This window comes from Zeus faber, assembly GCF_960531495.2.
Source record: "Zeus faber genome assembly, chromosome: 11".
Lineage (NCBI taxonomy): Eukaryota > Metazoa > Chordata > Actinopteri > Zeiformes > Zeidae > Zeus > Zeus faber.
In genome coordinates, this window is record NC_137205.1 from 22979313 (window position 1) to 23003878 (window position 24566).

At 46.6% G+C, this 24566-nt stretch overlaps 1 protein-coding gene across 1 annotated transcript; it reads left to right on the forward strand.

Annotated features, from left to right (window-relative positions):
• Nucleotides 1–372: 372 nt before the first annotated feature.
• Nucleotides 373–10099, forward strand: ubald2 (UBA-like domain containing 2; the record flags this gene model as incomplete). The annotated part of the gene is made up of 3 exons (XM_080009186.1): nucleotides 373–654; nucleotides 5693–5746; nucleotides 9758–10099. Exons 1-3 carry the CDS (start codon nucleotides 535–537, stop codon nucleotides 10097–10099), a joined length of 516 nt encoding a protein of 171 aa, XP_079865312.1. The 5' UTR covers nucleotides 373–534.
• Nucleotides 10100–24566: the final 14467 nt, after the last annotated feature.

Consider the following 24566-nt stretch of genomic DNA (forward strand, 5'->3'; position numbering starts at 1 on the left):
TGAAAACACGGTTCACTTCGCTCTAAAATGCTCTGTAGTTTTTTATGTTATGTGATGTTAACATACGTATGTATTCACTCGCTAGCCGAAAATAAACAGGTGTTCGCAGCGGGCGTCCATGTTGTCCGAGCAGAGAGGACCGAAAAACACCTTTAGCTCGGTAATTGGTTATTGCAACTAGGAGCGACAGATTTCCGCGTTCAAATTGAACGCGGCGCGACAACTCGACACCCACGGCGCTTTAAAACGCTCCTCGGCGACAGCCAATCGGGTTCTCGCTAGTAACCGCGTCGTCCAATCGGACGCTCGGCTCGGCTTTGTTTATGGTGACGTCATAAAATATTGTTGTTGCTGTTTCGCCGTAGACGGATCGGCAGCGAAGGCAGGTTCGAGGGGTTTGGACCGAGGATCATAACAACAACAATAACAACAATTAAAAAGAAAAAACAAACAGCAGCAGCAGCAGCAGCGTCGCCCTGCTTCGCGAGTCCTCCCATTCGACTGCAAAGCAACTCGTGTTGCGTATGAGCTGTGATGTCGGTGAATATGGACGAACTCAGGCACCAAGTGATGATCAACCAGTTTGTTTTGACCGCTGGCTGCGCCGCCGACCAGGCGAAGCAGCTCCTCCAGGCGGCCCACTGGCAGTTCGAGGTGGGTAAACACGCTTTGTTTTGTTTTGGGGTTTTTTTTTTGTGTAATTTATGTAAACAGCCGGAATGATAAATTGGGTGATTGGGTGAAAGGCTTGTTATGAACCGGACCGTGCTACCACGCGTGCCGGGCTAGCTAACGGCAGCTAGCGGGACACAGTGACGCGAGACCCGAGGACGATTTTTCAAGATCCAAGAGGTTTATTCGTCACATACATATACATACGTTCATACATATACGCAGTGGAATGTATTTTCAACGACACCCGGGGATTATGCACACTAGTTACCGAACCGAACACAATAGCTAACCTGACGTTGTTGGCAGTGAACGATTTTTATTATTTTTTTAATGATCGGGCGTCGGGAGTGACCCCGGCAAGCGAGTCGATCGTCCATGCACGAATTGTTACTCACAAATAATTACCTGGGACCACGCCGATGGCTTTCACGTTTCACCAAAATAGCGGAGTAACAATAACAGTGTGATGCGTGTATTGCAGAAGAGCTGTCCTCTGACAAGGAACATTTGGACATAAAACACTCGACAGTTAATTTTCCTCAAATCAACCGAAGGGAAGTCACCTATTTTTTTTTTTTTTCCGTGTGTGACATTTCTAACGTCGACCTTAAAATTGCCACTGAACTTGGAACTTGACAACACGATAATCGTAACGATCGCGATCCGCTCAAACAATCGCGGTTATGTAACGCCGCGGCCGTGGGAGCCCTCACGCGGAGAGCGCCGTGCGGTTCCTGTGAGAATTCCGTCCGCAACCCCGGGACCGGCAGTTCGTCGTTCACCGGAAACCCTCCCTCTCCGAACGGAATCGAACGAACAAAGAAGTCGCAGAATAGAACAAATCTGTTTGTTTTTTTTGTTGTTGTTGTTGTTGTTTTTTTAACCGAGTGACTCGCCGAGAGTCGAGTCCCAAAGACGGAGTGAAACTTCCACCGCGGGCTGGGTGGCAGCGTGGACGTGGTGCCAGGGTCACTGGCCCCTTTCTGTTTACGTTCTTCACGGGATTTCTCCGTGTCTGCCAGCGAATGACCTCTGCGGCGGGGAAATGTTCATAAAAACAAACCTTGACTCATCCTATTGACTTGAACGCCAATGTCTGCCCAGTGTCAGCTTTCCCAGGCTTCACCCTAAAAGACGGTCTGACAACACCGCCCTGTCGCCCCTGAACACCCACATCTACCAATACTTGGTTTTACTGAACAGGTTTGGCTTGTTTGCAGAGCGGCATTACGAAATATCCCCCTATGTGATTACAGTTTCCTTGAGGAGGATACACATCCTCTAAAATGGCCTCCTGCTGTCGTATTTTCGATTCCATGGTTGTTAATTCTAACGGGAGCTGTCCCTGTTATTGCATTATTACATTACTGATAGTGACAACCTCAATTCTGTGTGTGTGTGTGTGTGTGTGTGTGTGTGTGTGTGTGTGTGTGTGTGTGTGTGTGTGTGTGTGTGTGTGTGTACTGTAGGTAGGTATGTTCTGTATGTATGTGAACAGGTCTTTCTTGCAAAGTAGCTCCCGATCTCAACGGGTCTTTTTTTTTTTTACCTTTATAAATAAAGGTTACACCTGAACAACAGTCACATCATATTCCCTTTCATAACATCAACAGACGATATAATCTTGCTGCTGTGAGGTTTATCTAAAATTTATCTGAGTCCTGTTCACATGTATTCGAGGGGGCCGGCTATATATAGACTGATTAGGTGCGTTAACCTTCTAGTTGTTCTCATGCAGAAACCTGAGATCTAACCTTCTCCTTTCTCATCCTTCCTTCTGGCAAGTTCTGCAGCGTACCCTGTGAGCTTCTGCACTAGACATTTTGTCTGCAGTTTGAGCTAAATGTTAAGACGGAAAATACCACGCGCCATCATTTTGAGATTACTTAGCCACCCAGTAATTTAAATTCCAATGTCACAAGGTAAAAGTGATTGGCTTCCCTCCGCAGAATATTAATTTCCCAGTAGCAGTTTGAAAAATTCATCGCGGCTTCTGGACAACAGAGGGACACCTGTAGGATCTTTGACATGAAGCCCTATGGTTCCAGATGGTGCCCCCTCCTCCCCCAGCACACCGTGTTTCCTGCTAATGACCTATCTGCTGTTGTTGCCGTGGTCAGTGTTGGACTCCGGGCTGGTCCAGGTGGTCCGTCGAAGGGGCGGCTCGGCTCAACGCGGCATCGTCGCTCTTGAGAAAGTGTGATTGATTGGAGTGGAAATGTTGCGGGTAGGCGCCCATCCCTGCGGGCGCCTCGGGCCGGGATCGTCGTGCGTGAGGGCCTATTTCCTGGTCCACTAAGTTGTGGAAGGGTCGGCCTTGTAGGAAAACACCGCTTGGGACTCTTATCAGTAGAGGAGTTGTTATCCTCCACAATACGAATGAGCTGGATCTTTGGATGCACTAAGTTAGTACATGTACTAAGATATATAACTGTGGACTTCAACCAAAACAAGACCCCTACGTTGTGTGCCACGCTTGTTATCTTGCAAACTATAGTTGTGGCTCTTCCTATATGAGTGGGGATCCAGCTGTATGTCATTTTCCTGTGTACTTCTACTGATACCATCGCTCATTCTTTGGAGAGTTCATGTTGGCAACACAATCATTTCCTACGATCCAATATTGACATTGCTATGTGGAGGAATGTGCCTTTAAGTACCATTGTCAAAACCCCTGGTTTTGTTATTGTTTTTCAGAGAAGACGGTGAGGTTTTTATAAGCCAATAAACACAGTATTTTGTGTTTTATTATCCGTTTCCCGGTGACTGGCTGCTGCAGTTGTTATACACATCCACACTGTTGTCAGTTCGTTCAGTGTTGGGCCGTGCCGTAGCTAACAAGCTATTGTTCCTGTCTGTGAGGCAGCAGTGGCCTCATTTCCTCTGTGTTCTGCTTTCGTGCTGGCAGCTCTCCGGCGGCAAGCGAGTGTTGGCCATGGGCATGTTCAGTCCCTAGCTCCCCTCACAGCCTTTTCGTTCAGTTCCACTCCATCCCTCATTATCGTAGCTGCTTTACTGTCATCACACAGTGGGGATTGATAACAATCGTACGAACCGAATGTGCTGGGAAAAGACGCCGTGCGTGAAGTTGTGTCCGTCAGGCCTGTCGTCTCGTTGAAGGAAAGATTGTGAAAAGGAAGGCTCACAGAGATTTGATGTCAACTCTCGTTTACATTCTCCACCCTCCCTTTTTGGGGTTAACTGTTTGCTTTGTGGCTGAGCCTTCCCCTTCCTTAAGATTTCCGATCATCTCTCCACTTCACTAGTCTTCCTACTTGTGCTGGCCCGTCTGTTTTCTTTCCATGCCCATGGTATTCCTACCAGCAGAGCACTGTCACATTACATAAGCATTAGCCTGGCTCTCAGGTCTGCTCCCTGTGTTGATTTGTTCTCTGCTGTGGTTGTTACTGGGATCCTGTAGCTGCTGAAAGGCCTATTTAAACATGGTGTTGTGGTTTTTTTCAAACATACATGCTTGTCTGTCGGTTTGCGGCTCCGCCGCTCCGAGTGTTTGTGTTGTCAAGAGCAGGAATGCAAACGGACTGCGAGGCGTCCGTGATTGATGCGTCCAAACAAAACTGTGTCAGATGAGAGCAGTGCGGGTTCAGTGTGCCTTTGCACAATGGCAGCAAAGCACTTTGAGGCTTTGCTATGTGTGTCACGTTGTGCGGCAGACATTCCTGCACTACCACCGCTGTTGTCAAACAAGGAAGCGCTCTGTGCATTGGGGGGGAAGGGTTAAGAGAGAGAGGAAAGGGGGGGATGGTTTAATTGAAGTGTTTGGGAGGACTCAGAGGCTCCGCTCCGTGTTAAAACAAGTTCACACTTAATACCTGACAGACCAAGTTGCCCTTACTTTAAAACTGAATTGTGTCAAATTGGTTCTCTACCGATAATAGGCTTTGTATTGTATGTTTGAAGTTACTTTCTTTACCAAAATAACAAGCTCTGGATTTGATTTCTTTATTGGAATATTATAATAGGATTTCTTCATAATCATTTGTCATTTTTGTCAGTTTGTTTATCTGGAGCTTTTGACTACCCTTCTTTCTCCGAGCACATGAATTGGACCTGAAGGAAGTTTCATCATCAAAAGTGTGAAAGGCACATATACAATATTGACATTGCAGTGGTGTTTACCACATTCACCACCAAGGTTTACATTTGAAACCCCACTTATGTTCCGGTAATTCTCCATTTTCTATCCCATCTCCACAACAATGGATTAGCTAGAGAATAGTCAACCCTTCCTCCAATTGGACCCTTCCATCCCAGTGTGTTCTCAGCCTTGGCGTTGAGAACCTTTCCCACCAAGAGGAAAAGTGGCATCAGCTACATAACAATCTTTTTTTCCAATCACCCGACATGAATCACGTGTTAGTCAGGGTCCAGAGGAGCGTTGCTTCCTTGCTGGCAAAAAAACAAAACAATACGACGGCTGGTCTGGAGTCTGTGTGTGCTGTGTTTTGGTTCAGAGGTCACAGAGTTGTTTACGTTCTTTTGTGGTTGGATTCATATCAAGGAGGCCGAGTCACTTCCTGGTCATAGTGGGAAGATACGTTATGTTCTCGAGTCTCCCTCCCCCTCTCTTTCCTTGAGCTGTAAAAGCGGACTTGGCTGTGGGGGAAGTAAATAGATGAAGACAGCCTTTTTTCGGTTCTGTTTTATGAGTAAAACATGATTGTTTTTTGCCCTTGGTTCATGTGAAAATAAATCAGCAGTTTCGGTATCTTCCCCAGAATCAAAATGGTCCCCTGTCCCAGTCGCAAACTGCACGTCCTGTTGCAGTTATCTAGTTTTCATTTAACGAGTGTCCTGGACCATTGTGTCATTTATAAGCCCGGCTTTGCATCCCACTTTGGGGGATAATAGTTTTAACGGTCATGTGACCCAGCTAACATGCGTGTGTGTGTGTGTGTGTGTGTGTGTGTGCGCGCGCATAAAATGAAAATTCAAGTTGCTGTAAATGTTCAAACACATAAGAACATAACCTCTCTCTCTCTCTCTCTCTCCACAGACTGCTCTCAGCTCGTTCTTCCAGGAGGCCAACATCCCCAGTCACCACCAGATGGTAAGCACCCACTCCCTCGCTTGTATGAAAGGAGAAAAACAGACCTGAGGGCTGTATTACATGCTGTCAGTGGAGGCTGATTCATGGCACAGCTGCAGCCGGACAGGAGCAACGTGCACTTACCAAAAGGGCCGAGCAATAAATAGATGTTATTGTTATCACTCCTCAGTGTCCGTGTTAAGATGTCGGAGTACGCAAAATTTTGCAGTGTATATTAATTATGAAACAATACGGAGGAAGACGTCTCAGAAAACGAGGCCCGTCGTATTAGGGTTCTGGTCTAATTTCGCACTGAACATTTAAAGGGGTAATCCGTGCGATTGTTTTGTCAAAATATCCCGTATTTATTTGTCATGGACTTTATTAAAAAAAAAAAAAAAGCAATTCAATCTTTTTGCTTTATGCATGTGCTCCTCTATACAGTATGTGGCCCACCGTAGATTTTAGGTACTTTTGGTGCCGTTTCACCCTCTTTTTTAACCTCATTTGAAAGTGAAGAATCAGAGCTTCAAAACAAAGCGTCACTTGTGCGTAATCAAGCCAATGTTTTTTTCTAAGTTATGGCTTGTTAATGACGAGGGTGCGTCTTGTTTACGGGAGTGACGTCACCTCTCTCATTGGCGTGTTACGCCGCTTACACAACAATGGATCCAGGTGTGTGTATAAAACACGTTTAGATTTAAAGGTTGAACTCGATGAAAACGGTTTCACATTGTGACTTCACGTCACATGGAATACGGAGGAATGATATCTAACAGGAATATTTCACTCCACGGTTTGACATTTATCTTCTATTTATAAATCAAACTTGGCTTTGAAAATATGTTGAGAGATAAAAAAAAAAAAAAAAAAAACACAAAGGAACATGAATCTGGAAGAATCTCATTTTCCTTCTCGCAAGGTTTTTTTCCAACTTATTTGGCTGCTCCTGCCGATTTTAGAAATGCGGTGGTTCACATATGCTGTTACCATTGTTGGTGGTGGGGTCGTCTTTTTTTTTTTTTTTTGTGGGAAAGAAATCGTCATTTGCCAAGAAACAAATCGATGGATCAGAAGGAAGCCAAAGGCTGGGTGACCCTGGATGTTATGGTGGAAGAATATTGCCGGTATTCTCACCCCCACCCGATAGAAGCCCCTTTCCCACTAACACTGAAAAAACTGTTCCGTATCGGCGTCATGTGGGAAGGGGGCTGGTCTGGAAGTCGTTCCGTAAATTTCACCCAGTTTCAAAGTAGTACCATGGAAGTTTGTGGGAATGGAAGCATGCAATGGAAGTTATCGTGTCCGGGGGGGGGGGGGGGGGGGTGCTCTGTCTCTGTCAGCGGCGGGAGCCGAGACCGGACGGTCGAAAAATGAAATCAATTCTGTCGCCTGGTCTCGGGTGATACTAGATGCCTGTCGCGCGAGCATTACGCAATGCAGCCGTAACAGTCATCTATGTTGGAACAGACTCCATACGGAACGTTTCTGTAAAGGAGCCTAATGTGCTAATGACGACCTACTGCCTTGGGTGGACACCCCCACAGCAATGTTACGGTCTCCCTGCGGGAAGGGGGGCGGGGGGGCTACAGACAACCTCGTGGATTACCACTTTAATGTGACCAACCTGAGTCGGATTGTTTAACAGGACATATTGAATTCACAAACTTGTGCCATGTTAATTGTCGTCATGTAAAAATTTATTGGAGTCTTATTGGATCTCTTCCTGAGTGATGGCGAGCGCTCTCATCTCTGTCTGTGAGCTGCGCCGACCATCTTTCACCAAAGGCGCTTCAGGCCCAGGTGTTTGTTATTGAGAGCGAATGTAACGACACGGTTATTAGCATTTAAAAGAATGATCCTAGTCTATTCCTCATTCTTTGTTCGTTTGTTTCTCTGCCTTTCTCTCTTGTCTTCCTTCCTTCCCTCTGTCCTTCCGGGTTTGTTATTATTTAGAGTGCGGTGCCATTACATCATAGCTCCCGAGGCTGTGTGTGTGTGTGTGTGTGTGTGTGTGTGTGTGTGTGTGTGTGTGTGTGTGCGTGTGTGCGTGTGTGCGTGTGCGTGTGTGCGTGCGCGCGTGCGTCTCGTCTGTATACTGTGTGTGTGTGTGTCTCGTCTGTATAGTGTGTGTGTGTCTCGTCTGTATAGTGTGTGTGCGTGCGTGCGTGCGTGCGTGCGTCTCGTCTGTATACTGTGTGTGTGTGTGTCTCGTCTGTATAGTGTGTGTGTGTGTGTGTGTGAGACGTCTGTATACTGTGTGTGTGTGTGATGCATGAATGCTGCTGGTTGGAGCAGGGATGTCTTCAGAGAGCTGTGTTGGGAAAAAGTGTGAAGGAGGAACAACCCGAATGAAACGGCACAGATTAGAGCTGAATAGGGCTGAGTATAAAACAAGAAAACAAAAACACGATACTCCGATACGATTCAATTCTACAGTTTCCATTTCTGAGCGATTTAGAAAGGGTCATATTGAGACCTTGTTTGCATGTTATGGAACCCATTTTTCCCTTCAATTAAATACTACCATAGTCATAGATGAAACGTGAGCAGAAATGTAATCAAATCGTGACCCTTTGTCTCGGAATCGTCGTCTACGTTCACCAGGCGTCCGGTCGCTCTTTCGACGGCCTCCCACCGGTCTAACGCGGCGCCGCTGACCGTGCACGTGAAAGCCCTTTAAATACATTCCCTTTCGACTCTCACCTTGCCGGGTTTAACTTTTAATGCCGCTCTGTCTGACTCACTTACTGTCTGTCTGACTCCGACTCTGTCTGAGCCGGCCTCGTCCGTGATCCCTGCGAGTTTAAACGGAGACGGAACGGGTCTGGGCTAATGCAGCTCCTGTTTCCTTGGGTCCTTTAGTCCTTACGATGACGCTTGAGGTTAATCCATATGAAGCAGATAAGGGCAGAGGAAACTGTGTGTGTGTGTGTGTGTGTGTGTGTGTGTGTGTGTGTTAGTGTGTGTGTGTGTGTGTGTGTGTGTGTGTGTGTGTGTGTGTGTGTGTGTGTGTGTGTGTGTGTGTGTGTGTGTGTGTGTGTTCGCCACCCGCAGAAAGGCTGAAACTTGTCCACCTCTATTTACTGCTGCCAGATGACCCATGGCGGTGTGTGTGTGTGTTTGTTCTTATCTCTGTGCTTTGACTGACAACAGCCCCACTACCTTTTTGAACCCTCACACAGTTCACGTGTGTGCTTTTTATTTTTAATATTGATTCACAGTCATAATATTTAGTCTTGGTAAATATTTGAAAGTCATTATGAAACCGTCTTTACAGGCTAATGTTAAAGTCCTGTCTGTTTTGCACAGCTCTAGTACTGTAGATGCACCAGTAGTAGAACGTTGGTGTCATCGGTGTGATGCCATCCCAACATAAATGTTTGTATCGGAGAATACCCCCTATAAATTTTCACGAGACTGACAAATATGTCGGACATTCCAGAAAACCAGATATTTTTTTTTCTTTACACAATGACGGTCATGGGACTCGTTGCTCCTCTCGGATCTACAGCGCATCCCCGCCCCGACAAAGACTTAGCTATGTGATTAAACTGAAAACAAAGCAGCCCCAGGCGATACAACGGCCTGCTCTTTTTGTCAGCTGCTCTTTTCGCAGCTGTCCAAACAAACGCTCTTGCCGAGCGGTTTGAGATGGATTCCGTTTCCAAGCCACCGTTTTACTTAAGCTCAAACTTATACCCAGAAGAAAGTGACGTCACGCGGACAGAAAACGGTCGGAGCTTATCATCGGGGACCACGGCTGCCTAATGTGGCAGAACGCGGAGAGGGTGTTGGAGGATGTCTTGCCTTGTTACTATAGAAACGGCACTGGCACACGTTCACTCGCGAGCTAATGCTGGGCGGCAGGGCACTTGTACACAGACAGTTCTTTTAAAAGACGTCGTTGCATCCTTTCCGTAATCCAAAATAACAACAATAATGATGATGATGATGATGATGAGAAGCTGTGACTTAAAAGAGCATGAACAGGGTTGACTTCTCTTATTTCGTGCTCCCTCCTCTCCGCAGATGTGCACTCCCAGGAACACTCCGGCCACGCCGCCGAACTTCCCCGACGCCATCACCATGTTCTCCAAGCTCCGGGCGTCCGAGTGCGGCGGCGGCGCCCCGCCGCAGGCCATGGTGGCCTGCTCCCCGCCGGCGCACTCCTCCTTCTGGGCGTCGTCGCCGCCCAGCCACCAGCCGTCCTGGCTGCCCCCCTCCTCGCCCACCGGCCACCACTACCCGCACCACTACCCGCACCACCACATGCACCACCACATGCACCAGCCCCCCATGTGGCCCCCCGTGTCCCAGACCAGCAGCTCCCAGCAGACCCCCGTCATCACTGCTCTCCACGGCCAGAGATGAGACACCGGAGGCGGGAGGGTGGGGGACGGCAGGGGATCGGGTGGGGTTTGGGCGGGGCGCAGGGGCCTTGGGGTTGGCCTTTGCTGGAGTTTGGCTTTAAAGGAAGACGAGGCCGGTGGCGTGCGGGTGTGTCTTTGCGAGGGGGAGGAGTTATTTAGCAACTTGTTTTTTGTTTTATTGTTTTTCTAAAAGGACGTTGAGTGGTCTCCTCTTTACAGGAACCAGATTTCCTCTCTCTTCTTTGCACGTCCTCCCGGCCCGGGACGAGCCTCGGAGGAGCGCTTTTTACCGAACCTGCCAAGCTGGAAGTCTCCCAGTGCCCCGCGGCATTGTGGGAAGCGCAGTTTGTATTTGTCATCAGCGGCAAAGAGGAAAAACAAACCAGCCCAGGACCCGACACAAGAGAACTTGCAACTTTTCTTTTGTAAGGGGGGGTGGGGGGGTTGTTTTTGTTTGGTTTCCTACTTTTTTCTGCTATCGGGTTCAGAGAGGCTCAAGCCATGCGACGGAGGAAGATGTGCGAGCGGAAGCCGGCAATAACCAACACACGAGGAGGACGCCGCCGAGTTGGGAAACCGCAGTGACTCTTGGTTCTGACGCCCTGGGCATAAAACAAAAAACAGCCCTCGTGTTTCCACACGTTACTTTGTGGTATACGTTCTGTGTATAGTGTGAATACGATATAGACCGTGTATAAGGACTGCAGCCCCGGAAGCATCGCATGCTCTTCTACCGAGTGGTGGCTCCACGCTCAACACTAAGATAAGGTTTTGGGGAAGGAAAAAAACAAAAGAAAAAAAACAACAAAAAAAACCCACGTCACTCCAGTTACGGATGAATCCTAACAACAATATTTTGCAATAAATTGATCATTTGTAAGATTATAAGCCAGACAAGAGTGCTGGCATGTTTGTATCGTAGTTTTTTTTTAGTTTTTTTCTTTGGTTTGTTTTCTTTAAAAAAACGGGACACTTTCACCCGTTTTATGATCGTCGAAACAGCCCGACTTGGCAATGTCACGCGGGATTCCTTTTCTTTATTTTTTTTCCCTCCTCGGTTTTTGTTTCGTCTTTTCCAGATTTCTAAATAACAGCGCGGTTTTTCTGGTGACATTTATGGGGAGCTTCGGGACTCAAATGTACACTCAATTGTAAAAACAAAAACAGACAAACAAAAAAAAAAAAAACAATAAAAAGATGAAGACAAGACAAGACAAGAGCACAAACAAAAGCTGCAAATGGTTTCATGCATGGTGACGCCCACACACACACACACACACACACACACACACACAGGCAAAGGACTCACAAATTTGCGCACACAACCGATGTGATTTGCAATTATTTTGAAATACACGGAGCTGCCAAAGCATCCGCCACGCCTCCGTCAGGGGGGTGGCGGTAGCGCGCGGGAGGGGCGGGGGGGGGTCGGAGTCCAACTCAGTGATTTTCCACACAACCTGCAGAAGCCGAACCACTCCTACCTCGGTGCGAATGGCCCAACGTGCTACGAATGTTTTCTGTATTTTATCAACAGGATCAGTGGTTTTAAGAGAGAGAAGGGGTCTCTCCTGGTGCTTCATACTGGCAATTCCTGTCCAAAAGGGGATTACATCACGGATTATCAGTACAGTGAAAATGGTTTTTTTTTTTGTTTTTTTTTAAATTAATATTAGGATGTTTTTTTTAGTCCAGTAGTGGAACCAAAATAAGTGTTCAGATTAAGTTTACACAGAAATCTATTGACTACTTGAACGGCTCTTCCACGTGCATGACAAATACGCTCTCAAAACGACCCCCGTTTTTTTTTTATTTTTGTTTTTTTTTTGTTTTTTTTATACACAAAATAAAATGTGTTTAAACACAAATTTGCCAGCGGACTGCGGAAAAAGACGCTCCGTCTGGCCTGAGACAGATGGGATAATGCCGCCAGAGTCCGGGCGGAAGTGGAACTGCCGGCAGAAGTTTTGGTTTCACAATGAATACGACGCACCGCAAGCAGCGTTTCCCACGATGCGTTTGTCCAATAAGACTTTAAAGCTGCCGGACAGACCGCCCCCCCCCCGGCCTTGGGAGCGCCGGTCGGTGTAGCTTTGATGAACACGTTTATGTTCCTCATTAAACGCCCGTTGGCGCCGTTTGTTGTTTTCATGCTCTAGTGTCCCGGTTTTGACTCGTTACTCCTGACGGCATTGCGGGTTTAATGCAGCCGCATTCTGCGCCAAACGCCGTGGTTTCCCGGAGTTCAGCCGGCGCTGCGGCGGCTCAGCCGGGCGTCCATGTGTAACTGTGACAACGTTACAAAATTTGTTCCTTATCTGGGTCAACGACAACATTTCAGGCCACGTCAAAGTAGCTCGCATACGCCTCCGTTCCGCACACACATCTGGCACCAGAAGCGTGTGTGTGTGTGTGTGTGTCGTGGCACCGTGACCCCGATCTCCCAATCGCCCACGAAAAATTGGACTAAACTGAATTTGTGTGCTGGGGTCTGCAGAGGAGGGTTTCGTCGATTCTCAGTGACTTGTCAGAAACTGTTGATGTCTTTTACGGGCTCCTCTCTCTGCAACTACTCTGTTCATTTCCTCAATTGAAATATTTGTATTTATATGTTTAATAAAAACAAGGTATGTTAAAGCTACGTCGGCGTGGCCGAGTCCTGCTCAGCCTGTTCTTGTTTCCTCGCCCATTGTGGGTTCTTTACCGCAACCGCCAGAGACCGTTAACGGCTTATTTAACACACACACACACACACACACACACACACACACACACACACACACACACACACACACACACACACACACGCACGCACGCACGTGCTCTGTCACTCCTTCTATGAAACTGTCTTCTTTGAACTCGAGTTGCAGAGCAATGAGGAAGGAAGAAGCAGGAACCCCGTGTCAACATCCGTCCTGTGAAACCGGCTCGCTCGTGGTCGGCGTGGTCGGTGAAACAACCAACGTGGTGTTTTTATTATTTGTATTTATTTTCTTTTTTTTGTTCTTTGTTTTTATTGCGGAACTGAAAGCAATTCAAACTTTTCAGAGACTGAACACCGGAACAAAAACGCCGATTTGTAGTTTAGTCCTGAACAAAAGAAAAAAAGTGGACTTTTACAATCGCGTGCAGGGACCCGGGCGGCGTATTCCCACGACTAGGAGTCAATCTGCGTGTTTTTAAAAAACAAAATCAAGACGCCCCATATTTCTGGAAACTGGAGCGAGAAAAAAGTGAAGCGGTGACCTTGTGCGGTGGTAGTTGACGTCAATTAAAGTCGTATTGTTCAGTAACTGGAAACAATCTGTAGCAGGCGGTGACGGTATTTTCAGGGAAGTTCAGCCCCCGGAGTACAAACGCGTCCTCTCTCGACTCGACTCGGTCGGACACCCCGCTCTACTTTCACACGCAGCCCTCCGAGCACGGCGTGTACTTTGAGCAGCAGCAGCAGTACAGTAACGGTGTAGTAGAGTAGTAGGCCGCGGAAGGTGCCGACGCGCCTCGGGCTTTTTCTCTTCTCTCCTGTTTTTTTTTGTTGTTTTTTTTAAGAACTTCAGATTCACTGTCCGCGGAGGAGCCTCTGCTTAAAAAAAAAAAAAAAAAAAAAAAAAGTCATTTCGTCCATCATACCCACACCACCGATCAAACTGTCGTGCGCCCAATATCCGACAACAAAGGCCTGATGATAAACACGACAACGGCGCGTTCTAGGGTTAACTCGCCCACTTTCACATTTATAGTTTGATAATTCTGCTGAATTTACATTTGAGTTTCTGTTGTGATGTGGAGTCCTTATTAATATCCCTACTAGAGGCAGGGATATTATTATTATTATTATTATTATTATTATTATAAGTGTCTTGAAAAGGACCTGTATGCAGCGTGGTGTTCCAGTATAATACTGATGTTACTGATTCTGCAATAAGTCATTGCATTAACACTTGTTATTCGAGAAAATATTTGGCAACCAATTCTAATTTAATTTCAGAACATTTCCAGTCATGTTGGACGGGAGATGTTTACTGGACACATTATTTTAGGAGACATTTGAAGGGAGTGCCTGGCTGGGCTGCAGGAGATTACCTCAATCTCTTTGATTTTGACAAGAGACATATTTTATAATTTCCCAAGGTCAGGTAAAGCCATAAACTGTACTCTTGTCTGTACATTTTTGTTCCACTCTTTATACAAAGTTGCTCAAAGATATTCCACAAGTTACCGGAACCTCTGTACAGCCAGCAAGTCCTCTGTGCGTCATTGGCTGTTTCCGAGGCCGTAGCTCGATTCGAAGATTTTGTTTCTTCAACCGTTTCACGGTTGCGCACATAATGTTGGACGAACAAGAACCGGTACGGCTACGCCCCGTCCCTCTCCTCCGCCTCCTCCTCCTCCTCCTCCTCCTCCTCCTCCTCCTGCTGCTGCCGGAGACGGAGGTCCACGTGGAGCTCCAGACACCGCTGCTCCGGCTCGGCGCCGCTGCCCACCCGCGGTGCCTCCTCGGGGGCCTGCGACATGCAGCCCGAGGCGCTGGAGGCTGACGCACACAAGGGAGGGGGTGGGGGGTGGGGTGTGTGGGGGGGGGGGGGGGGGGGAGAGTCATTAGCTGAAGGGTGTGAACGCTGATTATTATTATTATTTTTAATTGTGGATTCATTATTTGGCAAACCCCAGTGGACAAGGGTTCAAAAGGACGGTACCAATTCGGCCACAGGGGGCGCTATAATACGCAGTCAAACTTGGAAACCTCAGCCCTGCCGCCCCATTTGACCTGGAGACCCCAAACGTAGTATATAGGCGTCATTTCTCATGCATATCCAGGACACATGAAGTCCGTCTGGAGAGATTTCTTGGAAATTCGAGGAAAATCTTTGAAAATCCTCTTCTCATGAACCGTAAGCTGAAATTAAACCCATTGGGTAAAGAATGTCTGAGGTGTTAGTGACTAATTTTAATTCTGATTTCATGTGACAATATCTAATCACAAGTCTACGTCACGTTGACATAGGACCTTGAAACCGGTCACGCCCGCCAATGACGGCACCCTCGGGACCCGCACCGAGTTTGACCTTGATCGCTTAAAAAAACAACGACACCATGCGAGTCTCAGTTTGTTCCATTTGTTCGAAACACAAAAGGCTGGAAATCATATTCAGCGTGTCATCTCACGAAGCACGACCCACATCCACTCCGATGCTGTAGTTTGTGGTCACACTGTGCGTATCTTTTGAGGCCGCTTGCAGCTTTGATACATTTATTTGTCTAACCTCTGTGAAGGTACAGACCCTTTATATTGACACACGTGTCTGTCACTATAAGGGGCCCCTCCACCACAGGAACCATTTCAGGAATGAGGAACTTAGTTTCCATTACTCAGGCCTTTTTCCACATTTATCTATTTTTTGTGTGCTTGTACCGTTGGAATCGCAGTGAACACTACACGAGTTAAATAAAAGGTTTTCAAAAACTCAAACTCTCTCTCCCTCACACACATATCTCATATTGACTCGACTGAGACTTCCGCATCTCCAAATTTGGGCTCCTTCAGACCGTGTGCTGCAAACGGCTGCATCATAGTTCGCTGTGGCGAGCATTCCGCACATTTGTAATCATTCCGAATAAATATTTGCTCTTCTCCGCCGACGTTCCCGCTTGTTTGCCTTGGTTAAACACGAGTGTCCAAATTAAACCGGCAGCGAGTTCATTTAGTCCAAAGTGAAGCAGCGGGAACACGGCTCCGCGGGGCTCTGAAAGGAGGGCTGGCTCTGCACCCGGACTTACCAGGACGGCTTCGCAGGCTCCTGACACCCGATCGGGAGGAAGCGCCGTCGCGAGGCTCGGGGGCCGCGCTGGGCCTCTGGTACGCCGGGCGCGGGGCTTTGCTCCTGTTCCTGCAGGTGCCTGCAGTCATCACAGTGACACGACGACATTAGACACCCCCCTCCAACGCAGCCACGCCGTGCTTGGCCTCGGTGTCCTCTTACGGTAAATAGAGGCAGTCGAAGATACACCCGGTTTTACCCGCCATTTTAAACCGACTCGTAAACTCTCATTGTCAAACTGAATTGCATGAGAATTTCAATTTGCACTGCTATAAATGCCCGGACAGAGATTTGAAGTAGCTGTGATAGATACCAGAGAGTCACTTTTACTAAAATTGCTGCTGAGAAATCTGGTTTTCGTAACGGGCATTCTTGTGCATATGCTGGTTTTGGAAAAAAAAACAAAAACAAAAAAAAAAACAGGGAGATGACCCAGATCTCCCTGTTTTTGGAACAAGCTTTGTTACAACTGTTGAAATTCTTGTTGGTCAATGATGATTGCTAATATTTGCCAAGAATGACACATCTCAACCTTTGGAATCAGGTCCTCTGTTTGTACATTGCTGTTTGCTGATTGGCCGAACTGGCCGGGGAGTGTTCTCACGGCTCTGATGCTTCCTCTAGACGCCACATCTGTCCCTGATGATGTTACGTAACAGGCTAACTCCTGGTTCTTGTTCCTTTTCGCAACACTACTCTTTCCTCTAGTGACCTTGAACACTTCTACCCCCTCTGAACACCCCAACCCCTCTGAACACCCCAACCCCTCTGAAGTGAAGGCTGCCCGCTGCTACTGGCTGCTTCCCTGGAGGATGGGATTCCTCCAGCCACCACTCCCTCCCTGCCTGTGTGTGTGTGTGTGTGTGTGTGATCATCACTACTCCCTGCATGCATACGTGTGTGTGTGCGTGTGTGTGTGTGTGTTAAGTGCATTCACACCTGTGAGACGGATAAAAAAATGGATTCTTCTTCTTCTACTGAACACCCGTACTCCTCTTAAGCACCTACCCTACTGAACACCCAACCCCTTCTGAACACCCCTACTCCTCTTAACCCTGCAGAACACCACATCCCCTCTGAGCGGCCCCATACCCCACCACTTTCCTCTATGAACCCTGCCCCCGTCAGTCTCAAACAAGCACACAGAGCAGAATTCTTCTTCCTCGGCTACGCTTTGCTCGCCTCCTGGCTTTTCCTTCAACTTTTTATTCACTCTCCTCTTGATGCTTTCAACCCAAACAGAAAGCCCCTCGTTTTCACTAAACCAAGCACTCTCTCTGCCTCTTGCCAGATAGATATACAGTACAGACAGACAGACAGACACAGTCTGTTGTGGAACAGACTCCAGATTTTTCTCAGGGACTGCGAGGGATCCGTCTGGGCTGTCGGCCTGTGTCTGTCTGACAACTACTGACCCTGTTGACACATTCTTGTTGGGACAGCTGCCAGACAACACTTGTTCTGGTTGAGATTCACTCACTTTTGTCACTTTACAAGGAGAAACTTTGTCTGATCTGATCCGAAGGGGGAAAATGTATGACATCGGACTTTCTGGCCTGGACCACAACAATAATACAATATAGTCATATAATCAAAATCGATTTCATTCGTCCACACGGGTCGGGATGAAAGGAATCAAACCATTGAACAGCCCTTGGATAAAGGGTAAATGCAATTGTGGGCGGGAATGCACATGTATCCCTAACCTCGTTCCTGCGTCCAAATACTCTGGAGGGTGACGACACTGATAATGGATGACACTGATCCCCCGCTTGACAAACCATCAAGACCATCAGCCATCGGAAAGGTGTAAGTAATCACTGTAGAACGGTCTGACTGTAGGAGTGTCTTAGCCTGTCCAAATACATCATGGCTTCATACTGCTTTACCGTACATCAAAAACTTAAGTGAACACAGCTAGAAGATAGAAAACGTTTGTGTCTTGTTTTCACCAGTTTTATGAATATATATATATATATATATATATATATTGTGCAGAAACTTGTTTACTGGAAGTCTGGGGGAAATGTAAGTGCTGTGGAAAATACACATTTGATTATTACACCCTCATCGCTGTTAAGCTTTGACCTTTAATTGCAGTGTGTGTGTAAAGTCGGTCATTTGCCTTGCTCTCTCTCTCTGTTGCCTTGCTTTCAGATCTTCCAGGTCTTATACAAGAACGGGGGTGAAATCAAAGAGATGAAGCTTTCTGTCCGCCGCTAAAAGCAGCAGCGACCTACGGCCAGAGTCTGACGCCCCTGCAGCATCAGACTGTTGCCTTCGGCGAACGGCCTTGTGCAGTATATCAGTCAAAAACAAGTTGACTGTATCAGTCAAAAACAAGCCTCATGACAGCAGCAGACATCAAAACAATAGCCAGTGAGATTAAAAGATATATATTTTTTAAATAGCAATTCAAAAAACAACCAAAGAAATTCAACCTCTGTATCACATTCTTACAAAAGTAGCAATTGTGGGAATTTGCATATATATATGTGTATATATATGTGTATATATATATAAAAAATCTATACATATACTGTGTGTAACAAAGGGGAAAGAAATTGTCATAGCAATATCCTGTATATTCACAGTAATGTTCAAACCCAGGTCACCCGGGTCAAGCCAGCCTGAGGAGATGTACAGTCTTATTGCACGTCCTGAAGCGCTCCTTGCTTCATCGTCCTGTGACCCACCTCCTCAGGTCCAGGTGACACCAGGACAGAACCTGTTCTCTTTACAAGCTTGTTCGGTCTCTTAGCATCACGGCCCTTGGTGCTGCTGGCCCAGTTCAACACCGCGTTGGATAAAAACTGACTGGAAAAAGATGTTCAGCAGAGTCCTGCACGCTCCAAACGAGTCTCCGCAGGACATAATGCCCACTCTGCAGGCCCAGTGCCAGGATGAAGTGGCTGAGGGGGCAGTTAAGGATGGCGAGGGGGCAAATCTTTTTATATAGTAAAACAGTAGGTTTATCATCCTGCTATGCCTATTTCTGCATTTTTTTCCATCCTGCGGGGTGGCAATATAGTGGCGCTTTGACTAGACGCAAACGATTCCCTACCTTTCCTTTTCCATGTGTTTCCATGTGTGCATGTGATGTGCGTCATGTCCATAGGAATATTTAGGGGCAGACTGCCAGGTCACCACCTAAGATTGGTCTGGCGGTAGGTTTCATGAAATTCATTGATTTAACCATGCAATAGCTTCTGAAAGGCTAGATAACAACAACACGAGACAACTGTTTCAAAATCAAAATTTAAATAATACATTTATTTCACAGCAGTGGTGAAGCCAGTATTAAACCTGAGTGTCCTCGCACAATTAAGGGAACCGGAGCACTCAGAACTTAGGTCTACAAGACGACTTGTAGAGAATAAGTCAAGACGAAGAGATGACTGCTAATATTAACAAAACAATAGCCAAAGGTGTCAGGGTCATTCAAAAAAATAATAATTAAAAAAAAAAGATGATCAGATCGTTTTGTCTGTCTTTCCGCTCATGCCATGCAGCTCTCTTGCGCTCTCTCTCCCTCTCTCGCTTTCTTTCGCTCTTTCTCTCGTTGACCGAACGTCGCTTCCCTGTTGTTTCCATTCTGCTGATTCCTACAATGGAAAACAAACAATTAGGGCCGACAGTTCTACTTACAACCACAAAAAGCAAGCGAGGGTGAACTGAAGTGATGGGTTCTGTCTATCTCTCCTCTGCTCCATTCAGTACCGGGGACAGCGCCGCCTGGCCCAATGCGAATAGCCTAAACGTACCCGTCTCCGAGACGCCAAACCAGCCGAAAAATAAACCAGATAAATTCTGTCTTACCTTTCCTCAGTCGTGTTTCATAACTTTCGTCTGTATGGCGCCGTGTATCCTGGCAAATATCTTTGTTGTTTTTTGGGGGTACATAAAAATTAAACTTGGGGGGGCAGAAAATACATCCTCGTGGCGCCGGGCCTGCGGCTCTGCCACGTGCACAGGGCTTCTGCATTACCAGTCCGGTCCAGTTTGTTGTCCAAACTGACCACCTCCACATCCTCTCCCCGGACGGAGGATGAAGATAGGGGGGATCGTAGTCCTCCTGAAGGCCGATACCGTCTCTTTGTCTTGCCGATGTTGAGCAGCAGGTGCTTCCCCACATGCACCACTCAAGAAAACTGTCCACTAGTCCTCAGTACTTCCAACTCCTGTCCTTCGCCGATACATCCCAATAGCGGAGTGATCAGAGAACCTTTGGCAGGTAACAAATATCTGTGCTGTATCTGAAATCAGAGGTATAGAGGGTGAAGAGGAGGGGGCCCGGGGCGGTCGCCTGGGGGTTGCCAGTGCTGCTCACCACCTGGTGCGATACACACCCTTACAAACGTAGCCATACAAACTTGGGCCCGTTGGTCAGATAATCAGACAATGGTCAGACAATCCAGGAAACAATGCGAGGGGCTTCACTGTTCTGCCAGGCTCATCTAAACGGTAGTGGGCTCTGTGTACCAGGCAGATTATGGCATCATCCACAGTAATGTTTTGGTCCGGTGATATCTCCACCAAGGGCCTGAAGTGTGCTCGTGCCCGTTCTTCCGGGGTTTGCGGTCTCCTGGGGACCAGGCATTATGTTTCCCACAGCTCTGGAACTGCGTCCAGACTTGAGGCCCAGGCTTTAGTCAATAAGCCCACACGACAAACCTGTTGAAGAGCTGGTTCAACTTGTGTGACGATCCCGGTGATCATCGTGGCGCTGCTCCACAAGTCTAGAGGTAAATAGTATTGTATGTATGTAATATCGCTTAACTGTCATTGTCCAAGTAGGATAGAATGAAATCTGTCCTCTGCATTTGACCCATCCTCTGCCAAGGAGCAGTGGGCAGCCGCCGTGCAGCGCCCAGGGACCAACTCCAGCTCCAGAGGTCTCTCCGGGGGGCCACACAATTTCCTATATAAACTATAAAGGAATTAATCTGTTCTGTCTGTCCAATCTCTGTACGTCCTTTTTATTATCTTGACAACTGTTCATCCGATTGACTTCACACTTGTTGGGCATATCGCTGGGGACCCAAGGACGTGCAGTGTCGAATTTGGTGAAATCCGAACACGCAACACGTTAATAAACTTAAAATAAACTAGTGAACAGCGAGCCGCTCAGCTCTGTGCAGTAGCAGGGCGGTAGGGGTAAGGGTGGGCGAAACTGCAAAATCTGGTTTCAATCCAATGCCAAGTAATACCAGGGCCAGAATGGCTCAAAATAAACTGTTATCATTGGTTTTGTTTGGAGAACTGGTGAACGGGGACGCGCAGCGGATAGCTTTCACGGCGGTGTGTTGCCCGTGGGCGTTCACGTAACATGCGTGTGGAAAGGATCTCCCTTCACCACACAGGGAAGCGCACCAAGCAAGCGCAAGTGAGGGAAAATATTGAGAGAAACTGTTCCCTTTTTTGGTATGCATCCTATTGACGACAGAATCAATCTTCAAAACCAGACGTAGTATCAGTAGTATCTATACTTTTGATATCAATCTGCAGACCCCTACAATGCAGCCCCGTTCTGAACAAGCACGTTTTGAACAGGCACTGCACTAGTCATTTTTAAATGATTTACTTTTACACTTTTACATTGTCATTCAACATTTTTAATCAAAGTAACTACGGTCCGACAATTATTTTCGGTTTTATAGTTATTTAAGACAGCTGATTCGTAAAACAGGCAAGTGGATAGCAGTGGCGTAGTAAATGCGTAATGGGAGACTTCTCCATTACGCATTTACCCTCCGCTGCACATGCCAGTTTCCCGTTGTTATGCCGAATACTGCATGCACCGCGAGAATTGCGCGCACTGAGCGTTAAGGGCTGTTATTTCAGCTTGGGTCATTATTGACCTGATATTCACACCGGTGAGCCAAAATGGCACAAAAATACATGCTGATGAAACTATTTGGTTCATGGAGAAATAAAGTTGCAGTGTGGATGCATTTTTCGGCAGATGTGTATTTTATTACCTGCTGAAATTTGCATCCCCCTCCTTTGTGTCGCCAGGTGAGTGTTAGATGTATGAAATTCTCAATGTCAAGTCACAACGGCCCAAAATATGAGCTGGTAACAGTGTTTGACCCCAGAGTGTCTAAAAAGAAGCTTGAGAGATGGATGCATTATTTGGCCACGCGAGGTGCATGCATTTCTTGTGGGCATGCAGGATTTGGCATTACACCGGCACAGCGACTCCAAGGATTCCCTTACAATTTGACATTGTTATTAAACACTATAAATGGAAATAACAACTGTCCGACAATTATTTAAAGTTTTATATTCTAAGACTGATAATTTTCCACTGACGCATGGATGCACGGATCATTTACTTTGCCACATGGACTATTGCGATCCGAATACCGCGAAACAAGGGTGAATTGCACCCAGCAGCAAAAACTTTTTGGGAGTGTTTGCGCTGTCATTTCATTAGCGCAAAATCTTTTGTGAATCCAACGCTAAGACGGCGCAGGTGGCGGACCCAACTGATGGTGCTTTTAGCAGCCACAATCCATTCTTTGTGAATGTGCCCCAGCGTGTTTTTATTATTTTAGATGTATTCATTTTACTCCTTTTCCTAATTGAACGAAATTAAAAAAGCCCCGCGTGTCCCATGTCAAGCTCTGCAGAAGCATTAACTCCCCCATAGAATTGCAAAATAATATTTATAATATATAAGTTTCGTGTACAAAAATATACTTATTGTATTTCCACCATTTACAATGTATCAGTATAAAATATGAATATACTTGAAGTACAGATACAAAAGGAGACTCCTGTTTCTCAAAGTATATTTAAATAGTACTAAAAGTACTATTTTAATAGCCAAAAGTTAAAAAAAAACTATACAAAAATGATTTTTTAATATATTGAAGCACATCTTAAGTACAACTTCGAACACACTAAGTACAACTTAAGTGGTTTCAATTGAACACAACTTAATTATCCTTTTTTTACTTGGGATGACTGATGTGTATGTTTCCTGTCAGTTTCCTAACCCCCTCCACCTGGGAAAAAATCATAAAATCAATAAAAAAAAATAAAAAAAATTGATCAGAAATATATATATATATACATATATATATATATTTGAAAATATTTAATGATATATTTAAATACCCTCTTTAGAAGACATTGCCGGTTGTCTGGCATCGGTACTGCTGATGGTCCTGCTGTTGAGATGAGCCTTGTTAATTTGTCCGTCCGAAGACAAGGTGTCCTCCTCGGGCTGCCCAACCAGAGTGAAGACAGACATCAGGAAGCGGAGAGGGGCATCTTTTTTACACACATGCTAATGCCTGCTTTAAAAATCTGTGAAACCACCAACAATTGCAAACAGCATATAGAGGAGGACATGCAGAACCCAAATACATTGAATGTCTGTTCCTTATCAAGTGACTATTAAATAAAGTATCAAATATGGGATAACACAATCGTACGGATTATCACTTTAATGTCTTTCATTCAGGCACTAGAAGTACAAGTACACTCACCCTGATTAAAAAAAACTGGTGAGTTTAAGCCCTCCATTTAAAATTCCCTACAGGTAAAACTACTAAAGTATTTAATATCGAATGAACCTGATTATTAAAAGTAAAGGTAGATGCATCAACCTCTATTTGTAGAAAAAATAAAGTGCTGTTGGTCCAGTTTTGGTTGGCCTAGCGCCCTCTTATTGTTGAAAGGCTCTCACTCCGAAAAAAAACAAAACATGTTTTACTTGTACAATACAAGTAAAATGACTCATTTGGGGAAGTTTACTCTCTGGCTGAAGGACACCTCGGTTGGAACCCCACGACCCCTGCGGAGGCAGCGGCGTCGTCAGCATCTCTATCCGTACCTGAAACCTCATGTGGCAGCAGGACATGGGCTGGCCCTCCACGTCGCCGTGGTAGGGGTCCGTGAAGTGCTGGAGGCGGGAGGTGCGTTGGTGGGGGTAGGTGATGGTGTGGCTGCCCCCGCAGGCCCGGGTCGTGGTCAGGTTGGCAATCTCTGTGATACGCTCGCTGCAGAGGAAAAACCGGGAAGAGGAGAGAAAGAGGGGAGACGGTACCGGTAAACGGGGCCCGCAACTCGATTCCGCACGGCACCTAATGGTGGATAAACCACAATTTTTTTTGGACGAGCCCATAGAAAATCAGCCCTTTAATAAGCTGGTCTATCTTCACATGTCCGAAGGGCCTCCTACATCGAGTCACCTCCATCATGTCGCTAGCCGCTATCCCCCTGCCGGGCCCAGACTCACTGCTTGAACTGTACGCGGCTCCTCCTGTTCACCATGTTGGGGAGCGCCGACAGGTTGCGGGAGACGGGTTGCATCTCCCCTCTGGACTCCTGGCTGTCTGAGCAGTTGGGCTGATTCTGCCCCCTCTCTACCTGCCTGCACATCAGTGGGGGGCTCCTAGGGAGCTTGATCATGGTCTTGTCTGAGTTTGCCAATTCGTAGGTGCACAGGTCGGTCCCCGGACGCAGGCTGAGGTAGCGAAAAGAAAAGCTTACAACGTTGGTTCCCAGACATTGAACTTACCCAGGGGCCCCTAAAAATGTGCCATCAACCCAGTGAGAGTCCCCCTCAAAACAACAGGGCATCGGGAATAGAAACACTAAAATACAATTTTTGTAATATATAATACTGTTATGGAG